The sequence below is a fragment of the Leuciscus leuciscus genome (assembly GCF_965113295.1).
Source record: "Leuciscus leuciscus genome assembly, chromosome: 12".
In the NCBI taxonomy this organism is placed as follows: Eukaryota; Metazoa; Chordata; class Actinopteri; order Cypriniformes; family Leuciscidae; genus Leuciscus; species Leuciscus leuciscus.
In genome coordinates, this window is record NC_138736.1 from 32,121,486 (window position 1) to 32,136,931 (window position 15,446).

General features: G+C 38.0%; 1 protein-coding gene across 4 annotated transcripts in view; it reads left to right on the forward strand.

Moving 5' to 3' along the window:
• The window catches only part of oxr1b (oxidation resistance 1b), a 57,480-nt gene that overhangs the window by 34,023 nt on the left and 8,011 nt on the right, over positions 1-15,446 (forward strand). For 2 of the 4 annotated variants that reach the window (XM_082187209.1, XM_082187211.1), the window contains 6 exons: positions 504-647; positions 1,690-1,874; positions 2,077-2,750; positions 3,964-4,132; positions 10,053-10,221; positions 13,369-13,449. In XM_082187209.1, coding sequence (XP_082043335.1) covers positions 504-647; positions 1,690-1,874; positions 2,077-2,750; positions 3,964-4,132; positions 10,053-10,221; positions 13,369-13,449 — 1,422 coding nt within the window. Of the gene's footprint in view, positions 1-503; positions 648-1,689; positions 1,875-2,076; positions 2,751-3,963; positions 4,133-10,052; positions 10,222-10,269; positions 11,456-13,368; positions 13,450-15,446 lie in introns of those variants that run through there. The other 2 variants (XM_082187210.1, XM_082187212.1) reach the window with 2 other exon arrangements.

Sequence of the window (15,446 nt, forward strand, 5' to 3'; positions counted from 1 at the left end):
AGTCAAACATGTGTTCCGTATTTGCAATTTTAGCTCAAATCCAAGAGTATCAGCTCAGGATTCTGCTGCAATGCATGTGAAATTTTGTAAAGCTAAAAGTAACTTTTTATAATCATTAGATCTGTATTATTGTGTCAGCAGCACCAAGTGAGCGGTGGCTTTTCTTTTTCTTGTCCTATAATGAGCTCACACACATACAAACACACAAAGATGCTGACAGTCACTCAACCGGTGCAGAATCATGTTAGGAAACCTGCCTCAGTCTCCTTGGTTTCCGCCTGTCAGCCTTCTTATAGCAGAGAGCCCTCAAGGGATCTACCTTATGCCTTAATGGGTTGTTATTTCCAAGCCTCCTTGTTATGATGACTGTGTGTGTGTGTGTTTATATGTGGGTGTGGGTGTTAGAGGATGTACCATGAGCTCAAAGTTGGGCCGTATTCAGTGTGATGTGGCGAGGGCTACCTCTGATTGAGCTGTTTCTCACACCATCTTCATCCCACCAGGACTCAGATGATGTCCACCGGAGACACAGCATATGTCACGGGCCCCCTCGACCAGCCAGAGTGGTGTCATCCACCTCCGAGGAAGAAGAGGCTCTTACGGAAAAGTTCCTTAAAATGAACTGCAAATACATCACTGATGGCAAGGTGAGTGATTTCTGTGTACAGATTCTGTTAGTCGGGCGCACAGATTATTACTAGTCACTGGATTTACCAAAATTTGCCACATTTGTTTGTTAGAGGTAGTATTAGAAATATATACACTACCATATAACTTAATAACCAAATGAAATGAAATTTGCACGGATGCATTAAATTGATCAAAGGAGACTGTAAATACTTTAACATTGTTACAAAAGATTTATATTGCAAACGCTGTTCTTATTCATCAAAGAGTCCTGAACAAAAATGTGTCACGGTTTCCACAAAAATATTAAGCAGCACAACTGATTTCACCATTGATAAAGTGAAGAAATGTAAAAAATACATTAAAAATATATTTGAAAATCTTACCCTATTTTTGAACAGTAGTGTGTATGTTCAGGAAAAACATAAATAAATACGAATGTATGTTTGTGTGTATGTATATATATATTTTTTTCTGAACATTTAATGTATTAATGTACTTATATATTTCTGAACATTTAGTGCTGTAAGTATATAAATATTTAGATAAATACATTTTATTTATAAAAAATAAAATTTCTGCTCTAGCATGTGTAATTGGCATTGTGTACTGCAAATTTTAAAATGCATTAAAATGAATAATATTGCAAAATAAATAAATACATATTCCACTTTGATTAAATCTGTGAAATATATGGTACTTCTTACTTTTGGACGGACAGAAATTATGATCACGAAGTCTACAAACATTTGCACAAATTTTTCAGTATTTTCTGAGCAATCACTCATATAGACTACATTTTCCATGCTGACCTATTATTGTGGTATCACTGATTTCAGATTTACCCCTAAACAGTATATGAAAACCAAATCCAAAACATTGGTTGCATTTCATGTTGATCTCTTCCTGTATAAGTTGATGGTGTGTGGCCAGAAAAATCAATATACAATAACAATATGTACTGATCTTTACTGTGATGATCATTCCTGGACATGTAAAAGAGTAGTGTATGGTCTACTGATTTGTCATTGCCATCTTTCTCTTCTGTTCTCAATCTTTTAGGGTATAGTAAGTGGTGTGCTTCTGGTAACTCCAAACAACGTCATGTTTGACCCTCATAAGTTGGACCGGCTGGTGCAGGAGCGAGGATGCGAGGAGTACGGGATCATGTGCCCGCTGGAGGAGGTGCAGTCCGCAGCCATGTGCAGGGAGATCACCGACATCAGGGTCCGAGAGCTCGTGCCACCGTAAGTTACTTAAGCGACACTTACTTGCACATCATTTTTGCTACAGATATGATAATTGCTCCTATTTGATCAGACAACCACTTAGCAACCCCCTAGATTACTCTAGCAACTGCATAGCAACATGATAACAACCACTTTGATCTCATTAGCGGGGAAATGCAAGTCATGTAGCAATGTGTCATGTTTTTTTTTGTCAACCCAGAGATCTAGAGCTTGAGCCTTCAATACCTGAGGTAAGCCATCTCAAGAGGGCACCACGTCTCAATGCAGGCGATGCGGCACACCGAATCCGCGAGACGGGCAACGACAGCACCAGTACGGCCCCTCGCAGCACGGAAGCTTCTCTGTCCGAAGACGTTTTTACCGAGTCAGAACTTTCTCCAGTCCGCGATGATCCCCTTGCAACATCTTCCGACGAGCTGCAGCAGATAAAGTCCTCTGGTGCGTCTTCTGAATCTGTGCAAACCATCAACCAGGCCGCCACAACCACTGAAGAACCTTCAACGGCTGACAAAAAGGATGTAAAAGAAGCTGTACAAAATACAGGAACGGAGGGAAGAGGATGGAGGGATGGTGGCATTGAGCAGAGTCTGAATGCCACAGGTTTATCCACTGAGGTGCTGTCTGAGAACGTTCTGGAGAATGCAGTGAGGGACCAACCTGCAGATGAGGCCAAATCCCGCACCACATCTGAGTCGCTTTGTTCGGACACTGTGGCTGTTGAGGATTTTGCAAAAGCCCATGAGTCACAGAAGAGCGTGGAGGCTCAGACTATGCAATCCACCAGTGATATGAAGGAAGGAGAACAAAAGATTTCCAATGATTTCACACCAGCTATTGAGCTTGGAGCAGAAGAGGGACAGAGTACAGAGGAAGGTAATCTACTGTTAAGCACATGTGTTAAAGTCAACATGAAATCAAATTTGACACCATTACATGATCTAATTTGTACCTGATTTATCAGTTCACGAAAAACACCATTCTTTATATTCTGTCATTAAAATTTGGTCCATATATAGTGAAATATGTACTTTTTAAAGTATATTTATTTTTATGTTTTTATTTATTTTGTTTATATGTATATATTTATATATGGTAACACTATAATAAGGTTCATTAGTTAACATTAGATAATGTATTAAGTTACTAACATGAACTAACCATGAGCAATACAATTATTACTGTATTTGTTCATCTTTGTTAATGTTAGTTAATACAAAATAAAGCTGTTCATTGTTTGTTCACAATGCATTAACTAATGTTAACAAGAGTTTAATAAAGTATTAGTAAATGTTGAAATTAACATTAACAAAGATTAATAAATGCTGTATAAGTGCAGTTCATTATTAGTTCATGCTAACTAATGTAGTTAACTAATGTTAATTAATGAACCTTATTGTAAAGTGTTACATATATATACAGTATATACCATAACCATAACATGAAAAAAATGTAGTGCATCTCTAAAGGCTACAGCAAAAATAGCAAGTAGCGATACATCTGAAAAAGTAGTGGGAAATATCAAGATGCTATTGATGGAGACATTTTTGAGAAAGGATTAAAAAAAAAGTCCCTTCTTACTTTTTCTTTGTTTTACTCTGAACTTCGAACATAGAAAATGCAAGTAAAATGGGTTGCAATGTTTCATGTCGACTTTAAGCTTATTTCTTATTGTAGCTCGCTCTCTCTTTCCCCAAGGATATTGCTTGAATAAAAGATATCCAATCCTTGATGACATAACATAACTTACAAATATATCGAAGTGTCAGCCTCCATTTGATCCTGCTGTATCACTGCTGCAGTCTAATGAGGATGTGGCCCTAAAAAATCTGCTGAAAGACACATTTTCAGTTAGTCTTGCAGGAGATCCACAGATTTAATTTGTTCCATTTATTTATTTCTCTCCAGCACACTAATAACATCAGCTCACTCAACATGACAGCTTATTTAGCATATGCTGCATCCAGCGTGCATAAATATGCTACAATATAGATTAATCAGAATGGGATGCAAGATTCATGTTTTAGTTTTACACGCTGAGATGACTATGAAAAACAGGTGCAGTTGTGCTGTTTGTTTCCTTTCCCAGTGGTGCCGTTGCCCAAAGGCAAGGAGAAGTCCAAGTCGCACAAGTTCCTGTGTCTGCGTGTTGGCAGAGCCATGCGGAAGACCTTTGTCTCCCACGCCAGTGCCTCAATGCTGCAGTACGCCCAAAGAGACAGGAAGCACGAGTACTGGTTCGCTGTCCCTTCTGAGAGGTCAGTGATATTCCCAGTTTGGCTGCACTCCACTTTAAATGTCACCTTCCTGTTCTGGCAAAATGGAATTGTTTACTGATTCACTGCTCCAGACCCAGGTGTAGGACGTTCTTTAAAACATGCTTCAAAAAGTGGATGATGGGTGGGCCAGAATATTTGGCATCACCCCATGTTTTTCAACCAGCTTCATTTTGGAAAAAAAAAAAAATTGATAGACCGGTCCCTGCACCCATGACTTAAAGGGATATTTCACCGCTGGAAAGATGAATGTGTTTTTAAATTGGGTCATTTATGTAGTAGAAATGTGAAATTATTTTGTTGGTGACTTCTAGACTGAGAAAAGCCTGAAAATGTATTTTTGGCTCATGTGGATGAAAGACAACAACTCCCAGAATGCACTTGCTTGGCTGCCCTACGAGGCCACTCCCAAGCCACGCCTACCGGTTACAGAGGGCAGTATCGGAAGAAATGATACAACTAGGCTACTAGTTGACTCGAAACTGAAAAGACGGCGTTTTATCGTGAGATCCCACCCGCTATGCGTTGGAAACATGCGGATCTAGCTCCTACTACTGGCTGTAGTCTCTAGCCTCTGGACAAAAAAGCCTCCGATGACGTGAATTCGCGAAATGACGATTTCTGCGTCATCTGAGTTTTTTTTCCAGACACACAATACAGAAATCTCTCGTCTCAGGGGGACATGAGGCAGGGAAGCAAGGTCATTCGAAAATACTACCGGGTTTCTACTGATACAAAGCTTAATGCTAATCGGTGAAGTATCCCTTTAAAGGTGAACTAAGTAATTTTTTTTCTTCGGAGTCATTGGAATGGTTATATTACTTATTTCGGGTTGAATGGTGGTCGTTTCGCACCCCCCTGGTGCCCGTGAGCGGAAAATACGCACTTGCAACTTTGAGCTGGCGGGCCGCCGGCCGCTACGTCAGGAAGTCTCGCGTGATATCAGGTCTCGCGATGTAAACAATTGCTTTACGGCCAAAAGAAATCTGCTAAAATGCTGTCATTATTGCGCTCCCTCACGCTGTCCGAACCCGAATGAAGAAGACGTTTTAAAGAATGTCCCATCTGCTTTGATGTCGTTGATCTATAGCCTCTGGTGTCTGAGAATCACCCTCGAGTTTTTGCAACAGTGTTGTCAAATATCTATTCCGAAGCTGTGGGGGGAGCTCTAGAGAGAAACCTGCGAGCAAAAAGCGAGAATACAGCGAAGAAATCCCGAAGCTACTGAGTGCTGCTTTAAGCACTAAAGCACCTAATAAAGCGCAGTGCGATTTGCTGTGAGCAGCCGCAACAAGGAAAAATTCTAATAAAAACAAAGCAGAAGAGGAGAGAGAGCAAAACCGAGTCCACTATAAAACTATATCACTAACTAAGCGAAATCACAATCACTATGCCCACCCATAGCCCACCCGTAACCCCAGTCTAGTTTATCCATTTCTGTCACCTGATGGAGTTTGGGTTCCTTGCCACTGTCGCCTCTGGCTTGCTTAGTTGGGGACACTTAGTATTCAGCAGTATTATTGATTTGACTTCACTGACTGACAGTATTGGATGAGAACTGAACTGAGCTGGATGATGATGACATCACTGTTTTCTGCAGAACTGTTTTATAACTGAATTGAATTAATTTCATATTTGATGATCTTTACACAGTTATTGAACGGAACTGAATCAACACTGATCTGATTTCAGTTGAATAATGACTGTGTACTGTTGTCTTTTTAGAGCTGCTTTACTGCAGAATTTAATTTTGCATGATTGAATCATTGTTTTCATTTCAATTCACATTTATTTGTTTAACGCTTTTCACAATACATATTGTTTTAAAGCAGCTTTACATAAAATTCATGTCTACATTATAATTTAGAGTGATCTGTTATCAGAGGGGATGTGTCCAAGTTATGGTTTTCAGAAATGTACATATACAAATTGTGCAGTTCGCTAATAATGTATTAATTTAAACAATGTATTAATTTAAGGCAGAAAAAATAAGCTCATTGAATCTGTTTTTTTTTTAAGTGCTAGAAATAAAGGTGACAGTTTTCAAACATTGATAATAATAAAAAAAAAAAAATGTAAAGCACCAAATCAGCATATTAGAAGGATTTCTGAAGGATCATGTGACACTGAAAAATTGAGTTTTAAATTGTAATAATACGTCACAATATTTTTAGATCAAATAAATGCAGGCCTGGTGAACATAAGAGACTTCGTTCAAAAAATTATTGACAATCTCAACAACCCCAAACTTTTGAAGTCCACTTATATTAGTTTATTATCATGCACAAAAAACAGTGATTTAGTTTTTCAGTTATAATTTTTTCACCCTGTCTATGATCCTAAATGGATTGTTTTTGCTGCTTTACTTGTAAGTCCTCCTTGAAACCTCTTTAATTATTGGCTAAACTTTATACATGTGATGTCAAAACAGTATTTGAGGCGTTCAATAAATGGTCTTGGTGACCTGGGTCGGGAGTGTTTGCACAGCAGCTCTTTTATATAAAAAATATAAGAATAATATGTTTACTTGTGCTTAATAAACATCATAAGATAAGCTTGTGCTTATCATTAAGAATCTAAGTACATGAATCTGCTAGTTTATCCTATGTCAGTCCTTTGGTCTTTCTGGGAATAAGATCTATCTGGTGACTAGAAATGACTGAGGCTAATTACCTGACCTACTAATCTGAATGTTCAAAAGCAAAGCCTTATGTAATCCGTCACAGAATCTGTTACTTCTGTATAATACAGCTATTCAGCCACAGTCAAGACAGAATTAAGAGAGATTTACACGCTGCATATGTGTGTTTTCCTCTCCAAACTGAATTATGCATGGATCAAGGTTTTCCCTGGAGCAATAAATCAGTATAATTAGCTTAAACTACATCATCTCGAACAGATGAGAGTGATTCCATATTTATGATCATAAAAGGAAATCAAATATGACGTTTAAAAAGTTGCTTTGTACTGCGTAACGTTTGCGTTCTGTCTGACGTTTGCTTTCTGTGATGTGTGAAAAAGCGCAATTTCACCCTGTGTCTGTTTGACTTTGTTTAGTCTTCTGACATTTCCGCTCATTTGACCTATGGTGTTTATGTAATGTAAGTTTTGCATGCTTGGTTTTTGTGATTTAACTTTGTATTTGAGAGTTCTATAGTTCACACATGGTTCACAACCTCCATCTTGACCTATTAAACTCACACAAACCGTGTCTGCGTTCGTGCCAGGGTGGCATCCATGGATAAGATGTCTCATCAAGGATCAGAGATGTGGCTATGGGAAGGCCAGCACAAATAACTGCTCTACTGTTTTCTGACCCAGTTTGGTGGCCAGTCTCATGATCCATTTGAGATATGACAATGGTCCATTTAATCATTTCTGAACCACAAAGTGAACGTTAGCCATGTTAGCTGGAAAACACATACTTGCGCACTCCTCATAGGCTGTAAGCTTTGCCACATGTCCTCATGAGTCGCCTGGTCCAAATCTCTCCTTGACCAGGTCATCGTGTGTAGGCCTATATATGTGTGTCTGAGCTTGTGCATGTCTGTATGTGTGTGTTTATGGTTGCAGTTCTTTGTAAATGATCTCTCAACATCAGAGCCATTTGCTTGCAGGACTACAGGACAGGGTTTCATCACTGTCAACATGGCGTAATCACCTATAAGTTGCTGTTGAAATATACCATTATAAATTGAACAGAGCAATCTAGGAAAGTGGTATATCAGACTACAGACATGCATTGTGGTTGATTTAGATGTCAGTATAGACCTGGGCCCGTATTCATAAAGAATCTTAATGCAAAGAGTAGCTCCTAGTGACAAAATTCTAAGAAAATTCTTAGAAATGTGGGCGTTTACTCTTAAAATTAAAGAAAAATTCCTAGTAAAGAAAAAAGTAATTCAGAAAGCATCTTAACCCTTAAAAGAGGTCTTAAGGTCAAAATTGTTAGGAGCACGGACGAGGACTTTTAAGAGGCTTAAGAGTTTCTTTAGCAGAGGAGAACATGGCAGAAAGACGAAGAGGGAGAAGAAATGTGTTGCAGACAATGAATAACAGTGAGTTAATAAGACGCTATAGATTAGATCGTGCAGGGATCATGTTTGTGACTGATCTTATTAGAGACACGCTAATATCTCCGATACAGCACAGAAATGCCATAGCGCCAGAAATGAAAGTAATCACTACATTACGATATTTGGCAACTGGGAAAATTCCATGTTTGATACATTAAAACCAACATTCAAACCACCACTTAAATAGACATGCCAGCAATCAGTGTAATTGGAAAGAGTGGAACAATTTTTATCATTCTAAGCCAATCAAATACCTTATAGGAAAGTAACAGCATGGTAAATAAAATAAAAAGGATTTATATACACATATATAATGTGTGTGTGTGTGTGAGAACGGTCAAATAGGAAAAATTACGCATGTAATTTCAAAGTGAAGGCTTAGAATAGACCCTATACTTAAAATCACTTTTTTTTTTCCTTCTTGGACAACCAACCAATCACAGTCTTCAAAAGATTGTGTCATACATAGCAACGGGGTCAACCCCGCCTCCTTACTAAGATGAAAGTTTTTGTCTTTTCCTTACTCAGAGTTGCTCTCAGATCGGTCCCGAATCGCTTTTCAGCTAAGACTCCTACGTAAAAGTTTTTAAGCTAAATTAAGAGTTTTCTGAGAGGATTCTTAGAATCTTTATGAATACGGGCCCTGGACCCTATTTTAAGTTGTTTATACAAAACATTTGTATTATAATGTATGGCGCTTTACACAAGCTTCCTACACTTTCTGACTAAAATAAGAAACACAAGAAAAAGTCCTATCCTATCCTGTAGAGATACTATAGAGATTTCCATGACTTTTCCATGCACATTTTTTAAAGTGCTCCTAGTGCTATTTTAAAGGGTTCCTAATTTTGTTTTGGAGGTCTCCTAGGTTTACATGCATCCAATATCAAAAAACACTTTAATTTTCTCATAATAGACATTGCACATCACCTTATTTCTCAAAAGCCCCTTTCACACAGCGCTTTGAACCCGGGAAATTGCCGGCAAATTGCCAGAGCGCCTTCTGTGTGAACGCAAACTCGACTCGGGATTTATGCCGGGATCGATGCCGGGTCGGGACCTAGTAACATTGCCGTGTTCAGTCCCGGAACGCGCGCTGTGTGAACAAAAGCCGTAATAATGCCGTGTCGTAGTGATGACGCTGAAGCCGGGATCATTCGCCAGCTGTGAAACGGTACGTAATGCGCAAGTTAATGATCGAATCAGAGAAAAAATGCACAAGCGTGGTTTCTCGAGAGAGAGATCGCAGCTCATAAGCAAACTTAAGACACTGCTGAGATTACAAGTGAAGTCACATCGATGTCACGTGTCTTTACGGCATTTTTACGGGTTGTGTGTGAACGCACTCTCTGATTCCGGAAAATCACTGGCAGTGTGAATGAACCAAAATCAAACGAACCCGGGTCAAATCCCGGCTCACTTTATCCGTGTATTTTCCGGAATCTCTGTGTGAAAGGGGCTAAAGAGTCTGAAAACGGTTCCTTTGAGATTCAGTCTCTCTAAACCCCTCCTTTCCGCTAGAATACTCTGCTCTGATTGGTCAGACGGCCCAGTCTGTTGTGATTGGTCTACCGCTTGCAGCATGTGGCGGAAACAAAACGCCTATTACCATATCTGAATTTCAGCTCCAGAGGCTTCCTTTTATTTTTCATTTAGTAAAAAACACTGGCGCACAGTATTTTATTAATAGGCAACTAGAAAACATCTCATTTTAAAGTATTAGGATGCCAATGTGAATAAAGATCTGGACTGATCTTGTGTTAAATCTTAACAAGCTGTCATACACCGCATAAACCCTATACCTTTTTTGTGTGTGTTTCCTGTAGGTCGGACCACCTGTATGCGTTCTTTGTCCAGTGGACCCCTGATGTGTACGGTGAAGGGCTGAGCGGAGTGACCCGAGAGCCTGGGTTTGTAGTGGTTAAAAAGAACCAGGATGCTGAGAGCGGGGAGCATGACAAACCAGTGCCTGATATCACGTTCAAGGACTGGGAGGTATGAACAACAACTACTGTAAGATAACAAGCCTTAACCTGTAATAATACATATAAATAAATAAATAATAGATTAATCTATTAATTGTCAATTCTAGTAGTTTATGACTAAAAACCTAGAAAGTATTTTATGCATTCATGCAATATATTTAAATATTATAATTTTAATTATTTATAATGTGATTTATTTGATTGTCATAAATATTAATACTGATGTTAATTCATGCATGTGTTTTTAATTGAAATGTGTGTATTGTGTGGCTTTAATAATTAGGCTGATGTTTTTGTCGCAGTTGTGTTGTCATAGACATGTGATCATCATGAATATGCTTACGTGATGTTTATGTTCTCTCCCGAACACATGAGCCTGTTATTCACAGCAGCATTGGACCGTGTGTGTATGTGTGTCTTTTAATTTATTTTTGTCCTATTCAGCCACTTCAACCATGTTTATGCACATAATAACATTGAGTTTGAATGCATGCTTGTTCCTGTTGCCAGTCATTGTTGTCAATGTCTATATCTTGTTGCAGTGTCTTATGTTCATAATGACATCTTTTCCTTTCAAAGGATGTGATGAACTGGTATGTAATGTCTTTTCGTTGAAATGTGTGTTTGGCTTGGCTGTTACTGTATTGAGTGTTTGTCTGCAAATGGACACAATCATTTCATCATCCCTCTTAAACCACTTATAGACTTCAGTGAGTAATACCATCTGACTGATAAATGTGGATTATGCATTTAAGTCAAGATAAAAAGTGTGAAAACTCCACGGAGAAGATAAAGACAACAATAGTTAATTGCCCAATTGTGATGATCCAGATAGCATATATAAATATATAATCAAGACCTGTTTTATTTACATTTTCCAGCTCTCAGCAAGCCATTTTTCTAGGCTACATAAAAATGCATTTTTATTTATAATATCTTCCAGATAGCTATTTGGCTATTATTTATAAAATATGACTCAAGCCCTGTTATCTGGGCTGGCCAGAGGGGAGGCCACATGAGTTCATGCTTTTCTGCTGTCCCGCCATCCTATTGGTCCCTGTGGGATATAAACAGCACAAAGCCTCTAGTTCACTTCTAAAAGTGTCTGTACTTCAGTGAGTCCACGTGGATACTAAATATTGGATATACACCTGCATATCTTGGGGCTTTCAGCAGAAGTGATGTTTTTCTCCAGGAGAATTAAGGAGGGATGTCAGCTAACGCCCAAATACAGCTTTGGCCTGGTAAAAAACGAGCCTTGTGTTTCTAATGTTTGTGTGTGGATGAGTGACTTGTGCAGAAGTGCACTTGACATGCATATGGAGTGTGGTTATGTATCAAGCAGCTGCAGCTTTCTAGGCTTAGTAATTGACGTCATTTAAACATGACAGTAAAGTGTGCATGCAGACACTTAGCCTAGCATACTTAAACTATGCAGTTGCATACCGTGCGATATGTATAGCCTAGTGTTAAGTTAATATTTCAGTTTGTGCGTACCATATGATAAACGCAGTTTGCTATAAATTAATCAAACCGCAACACCCACCGCGTTGTCGATAGTTTTTCCTCATGAAAAATTAATCCTTCGAGTGTCACTTTCTAAAAGTTTTGTGTTGTTGTTATGTTTATAACAATTATCGGATTGCAACTAAATGAAACTGCACGCACAGATTTCCGTAGCGCTGCGTTTAGTTTCTTTGAACGCAAGTCTATTTTACCTTGTTGACATCAGTGTTGAAAACGCAACGCTCTTGTGGCGCGTGACGATGTAAACAGACTGACTTTTTTCTGCTTTTTGCAGCACCGCACGATTACGTTATTTTTATTAGTGGCGATTTTAAATCGAAATTCGACCTCCTTATTATAGTTACATGAGAAAAGCTTTTTTTCTCTCTCTTTAAAAAAAACAACCTGTAACGTTACTTGGCTGTTTTTATGATGAAAGCTGCAAAAACATTTTAAGAGCATTAGCCTTGTAGCCTATGTATAGATTGCATAAATGCTAAAGCATGCTTTCTGTTTGTAGGAGTTAAACCCAATGGAATTTCTAGGATAGGGCATTTGGTTATATGAGGGTGGGCAAATTAAAGGAATAGTTCACTTAAAAATAAAAATTCTGTCATTTACTCCCCCTCAAGTTGTTTCAACCTGTATACATTTCTTTCTTTTGCTGAACACAATTATATATTTTGAAGAATGGAAGAATGTTGGTCATCAGACAGTTGATGGACCCCATTGACCTCCATAGTAGGACAAAAAAAAAATACTATGGAAGTCAATAGGGTTTGGTTCCTGACATTCTTCAAAATGTTGTGTTCAGCAGAAGAAAGAAATTCATATAGGTTTGAAACAACTTGAGGGTGAGTAAATGATGACAAAACTTTTTCTTTTCTTTTTTTTAAGTTAACTATTCCTTTAAATCTATAGGAGGACCAAAGAGCGATGTGTTTTTTTTTTTTTTTTTTTATGAAACAATTTCAGCTGTAGCCTATGTTAGTGAATTTACATGGTCTTATTTACATTAGGTATTATATGCATATGCTTAATTTTTATTATGTGATATCTCTGGAATGAATTGCAGATGTGAGCAAATATGCTTTATAAATGCATAATACTTTCAAAATAGTAAATATATCAGAGAAAATATGTATGCAGACAACTGACCCATAGCCACACCTCTTGTTACACCCATGCCATAGAGTAAAATTCTATATTTCAGCTTTGAAAACACTGTTTTATGTTGCTTTGCGGCATGACATACTAATGAGCAGCTGGTCTGTGGACATTGCAGATGTCTTTTCTGTCTTTGAGATGGTGCTGTTTGATCTCGTCAGGTGAATCCTGTTAGATTAAACTGATTCGTGGCACATGAGACCTGACTGCAGCTGTCTGCGCAAACACATGGGTCAAGAGGGAATTAAAGTGTTTTTCTCAGTCATTTGGTGGTTATATATTGCAGTTTTTGTTTTGGACTTCTCATTTAGGTTGTGCAAAGAAAGTAAATGTCTTGATATTACTAACATGTCCCTTCCTCCATTTCCAATTGATCATTTTAAGCAGAAGAGAAGTGTGTCACGTAACTTCTGTCCCCTAACATGCTAATTATTTGGTGTCGGGCTGTTTCTCATGCAACACCACTATTCTGTCTGTGCATTAGGTAGTTTCTGTGACTGAGTATTACCGGCGGATAGATGCTCTAAAGAGTGAGGACCTGCGCTCGCTCTGCAAACGTCTTCAGGTGCCACACGCTCAACTCCACACAAACCATCACAAAGGCCACATCATGTCTGCCGATCAAGGAACATTAACTACAACATGAACTGACAGTTACTGTCAGAGTATCATCACGTATGATTCTACCAATATCAGATTTTTCACAAATTGAATGAAAGAAGACTATTCTACTGTTTGATCTAAGTAAGAATGCATTACTGTCTGTATTACAGAATTTGTTCCCCTTGATCAGCAGATTGCACTGGTCTTTATGTGGAGTGTGGAATAATAAAAACTGGCCCTGAGTTGAGATATAGCCGTTTTAATATGAGATGACACTTAAAGGCTGATAGAGTTTCTGCAGTAGTACTGAAATTGGATATCTGGATGACAGGATGGGTTTTCGACGGCTTGAATATGAGGAAGCAGTAAAAAAGCAAATAAAGTTTCATAGTAATTAGTCACATGCTGTCCCCCAGAACCCCTTTCAGAAGGGTTTAATCAAGTATCCATGCATTTGACTGCAGTGCTTGTTCTGACAGTATTCATCACACTATTAAAGTCAACATGAAATTACAATAAAACCGATTTTCTTTATTAATAAATTGGTACTGTGTCTGATTCGTCACTGCATCTTGTTCCAATGACTTGTCTGAACTCTTTAATCAAAATGTAATAACTTACAATTATATTATATTATAATATTATATCAATTATTTATCTTTTAGATTATAACAATAATAATTTGCTCCACCTTTTCCCCCTGATGTCACCAAGGCTGTGTTGATGTTAAATGGGGTTAGTTCACCCAAAAATGAAAATTGTCATAATTTGCTCACCCTCATGTTTTTGCAAATCCATAAGACTTTTGTTCAACTTCAGAACACAAATGAAGGTATTTTTTAAATGAAATCTCAGGTTTCTGTCCCTCCATCGAAAGTCTATTCACCCAAAACTCTGAAACTTCCAAACGTTAATAAAGATATCGTAAAAAAAAAACAAATGAATCAAGCAGTTTAATCCAAGTCTTTTAAAGAGACATGATTGCTTTATACGATGAACCGATTTAATTTAGGAATTTATTAGCATATAAACCTGACCATTTGTGTTCTGAAGATTAAGGGAAAGTCTAATGGGTTTGGAATGACATGAGGGTGAGTAATTGATTTCATTTTTCGGTGAACTATCCTTTTAACTATGTAGGCACTATTAGAAAGTAAATGTTGTAGGAAATGCAGACTTTCTAATAGTTATTACATTAGCCAGAATTAAAAAAGTGGTCTAGCTTGTATGATTGACGTAAAATGAATTGCGAGTGTCATTTCATGTTGATTTTAAAGGAAAAACCATTCCTAAAAAGTGTGTTGATGAGGTCTTGCTAACCCTATTCCCTGCTAACATGAAAACAGTGCAAACATCCAAGAATGCAAGGCATTATTTAACACGTTGTTCTAACTATACTAAAAAACCTATATCCGCTCCAAGTCTGATGTTTGTGGATGGAAAATTGTCATGTGGTCCTTGGATATTTGCCATGGTTTGCATTGCTGTTGGGGAACTACCCTGTTTTCCTGCTAACCTTTATCCCTGTGCTTAACTACAGTTATATTTTTCATTCCTTAACCTGAGAGATAAGCCTTCCCAAAGTAAGACCCTTTGTAACATTCTCCTGTCAGCCAAATCTCGCTGATCTCCATCCATCCATCTTCCTCTGTCTACATCAGTTAGGTTGTACTGATGTAGAAACACACATTACCAGATTTAAAGCCTGATTGTTTTGGCTGATAAATGTGTGTCGCTGTAAGCTTCACTCCTCACATCCTGTAGTGCGACTTTCTCCTTTATTGAGCTGTACTGTTTATGATGCCCTCTGTGACTGGACATGATACTATTTCAAAATTTTGCAGGTGTTTTCTTACTTTGAGAGTACTGTTTATAGATAGCTCAGATTATGTTATCTGATATTAATGATTCCATTTACCTGCAGTATAGATAGATAGATAGATAGATAGATAGATAGAT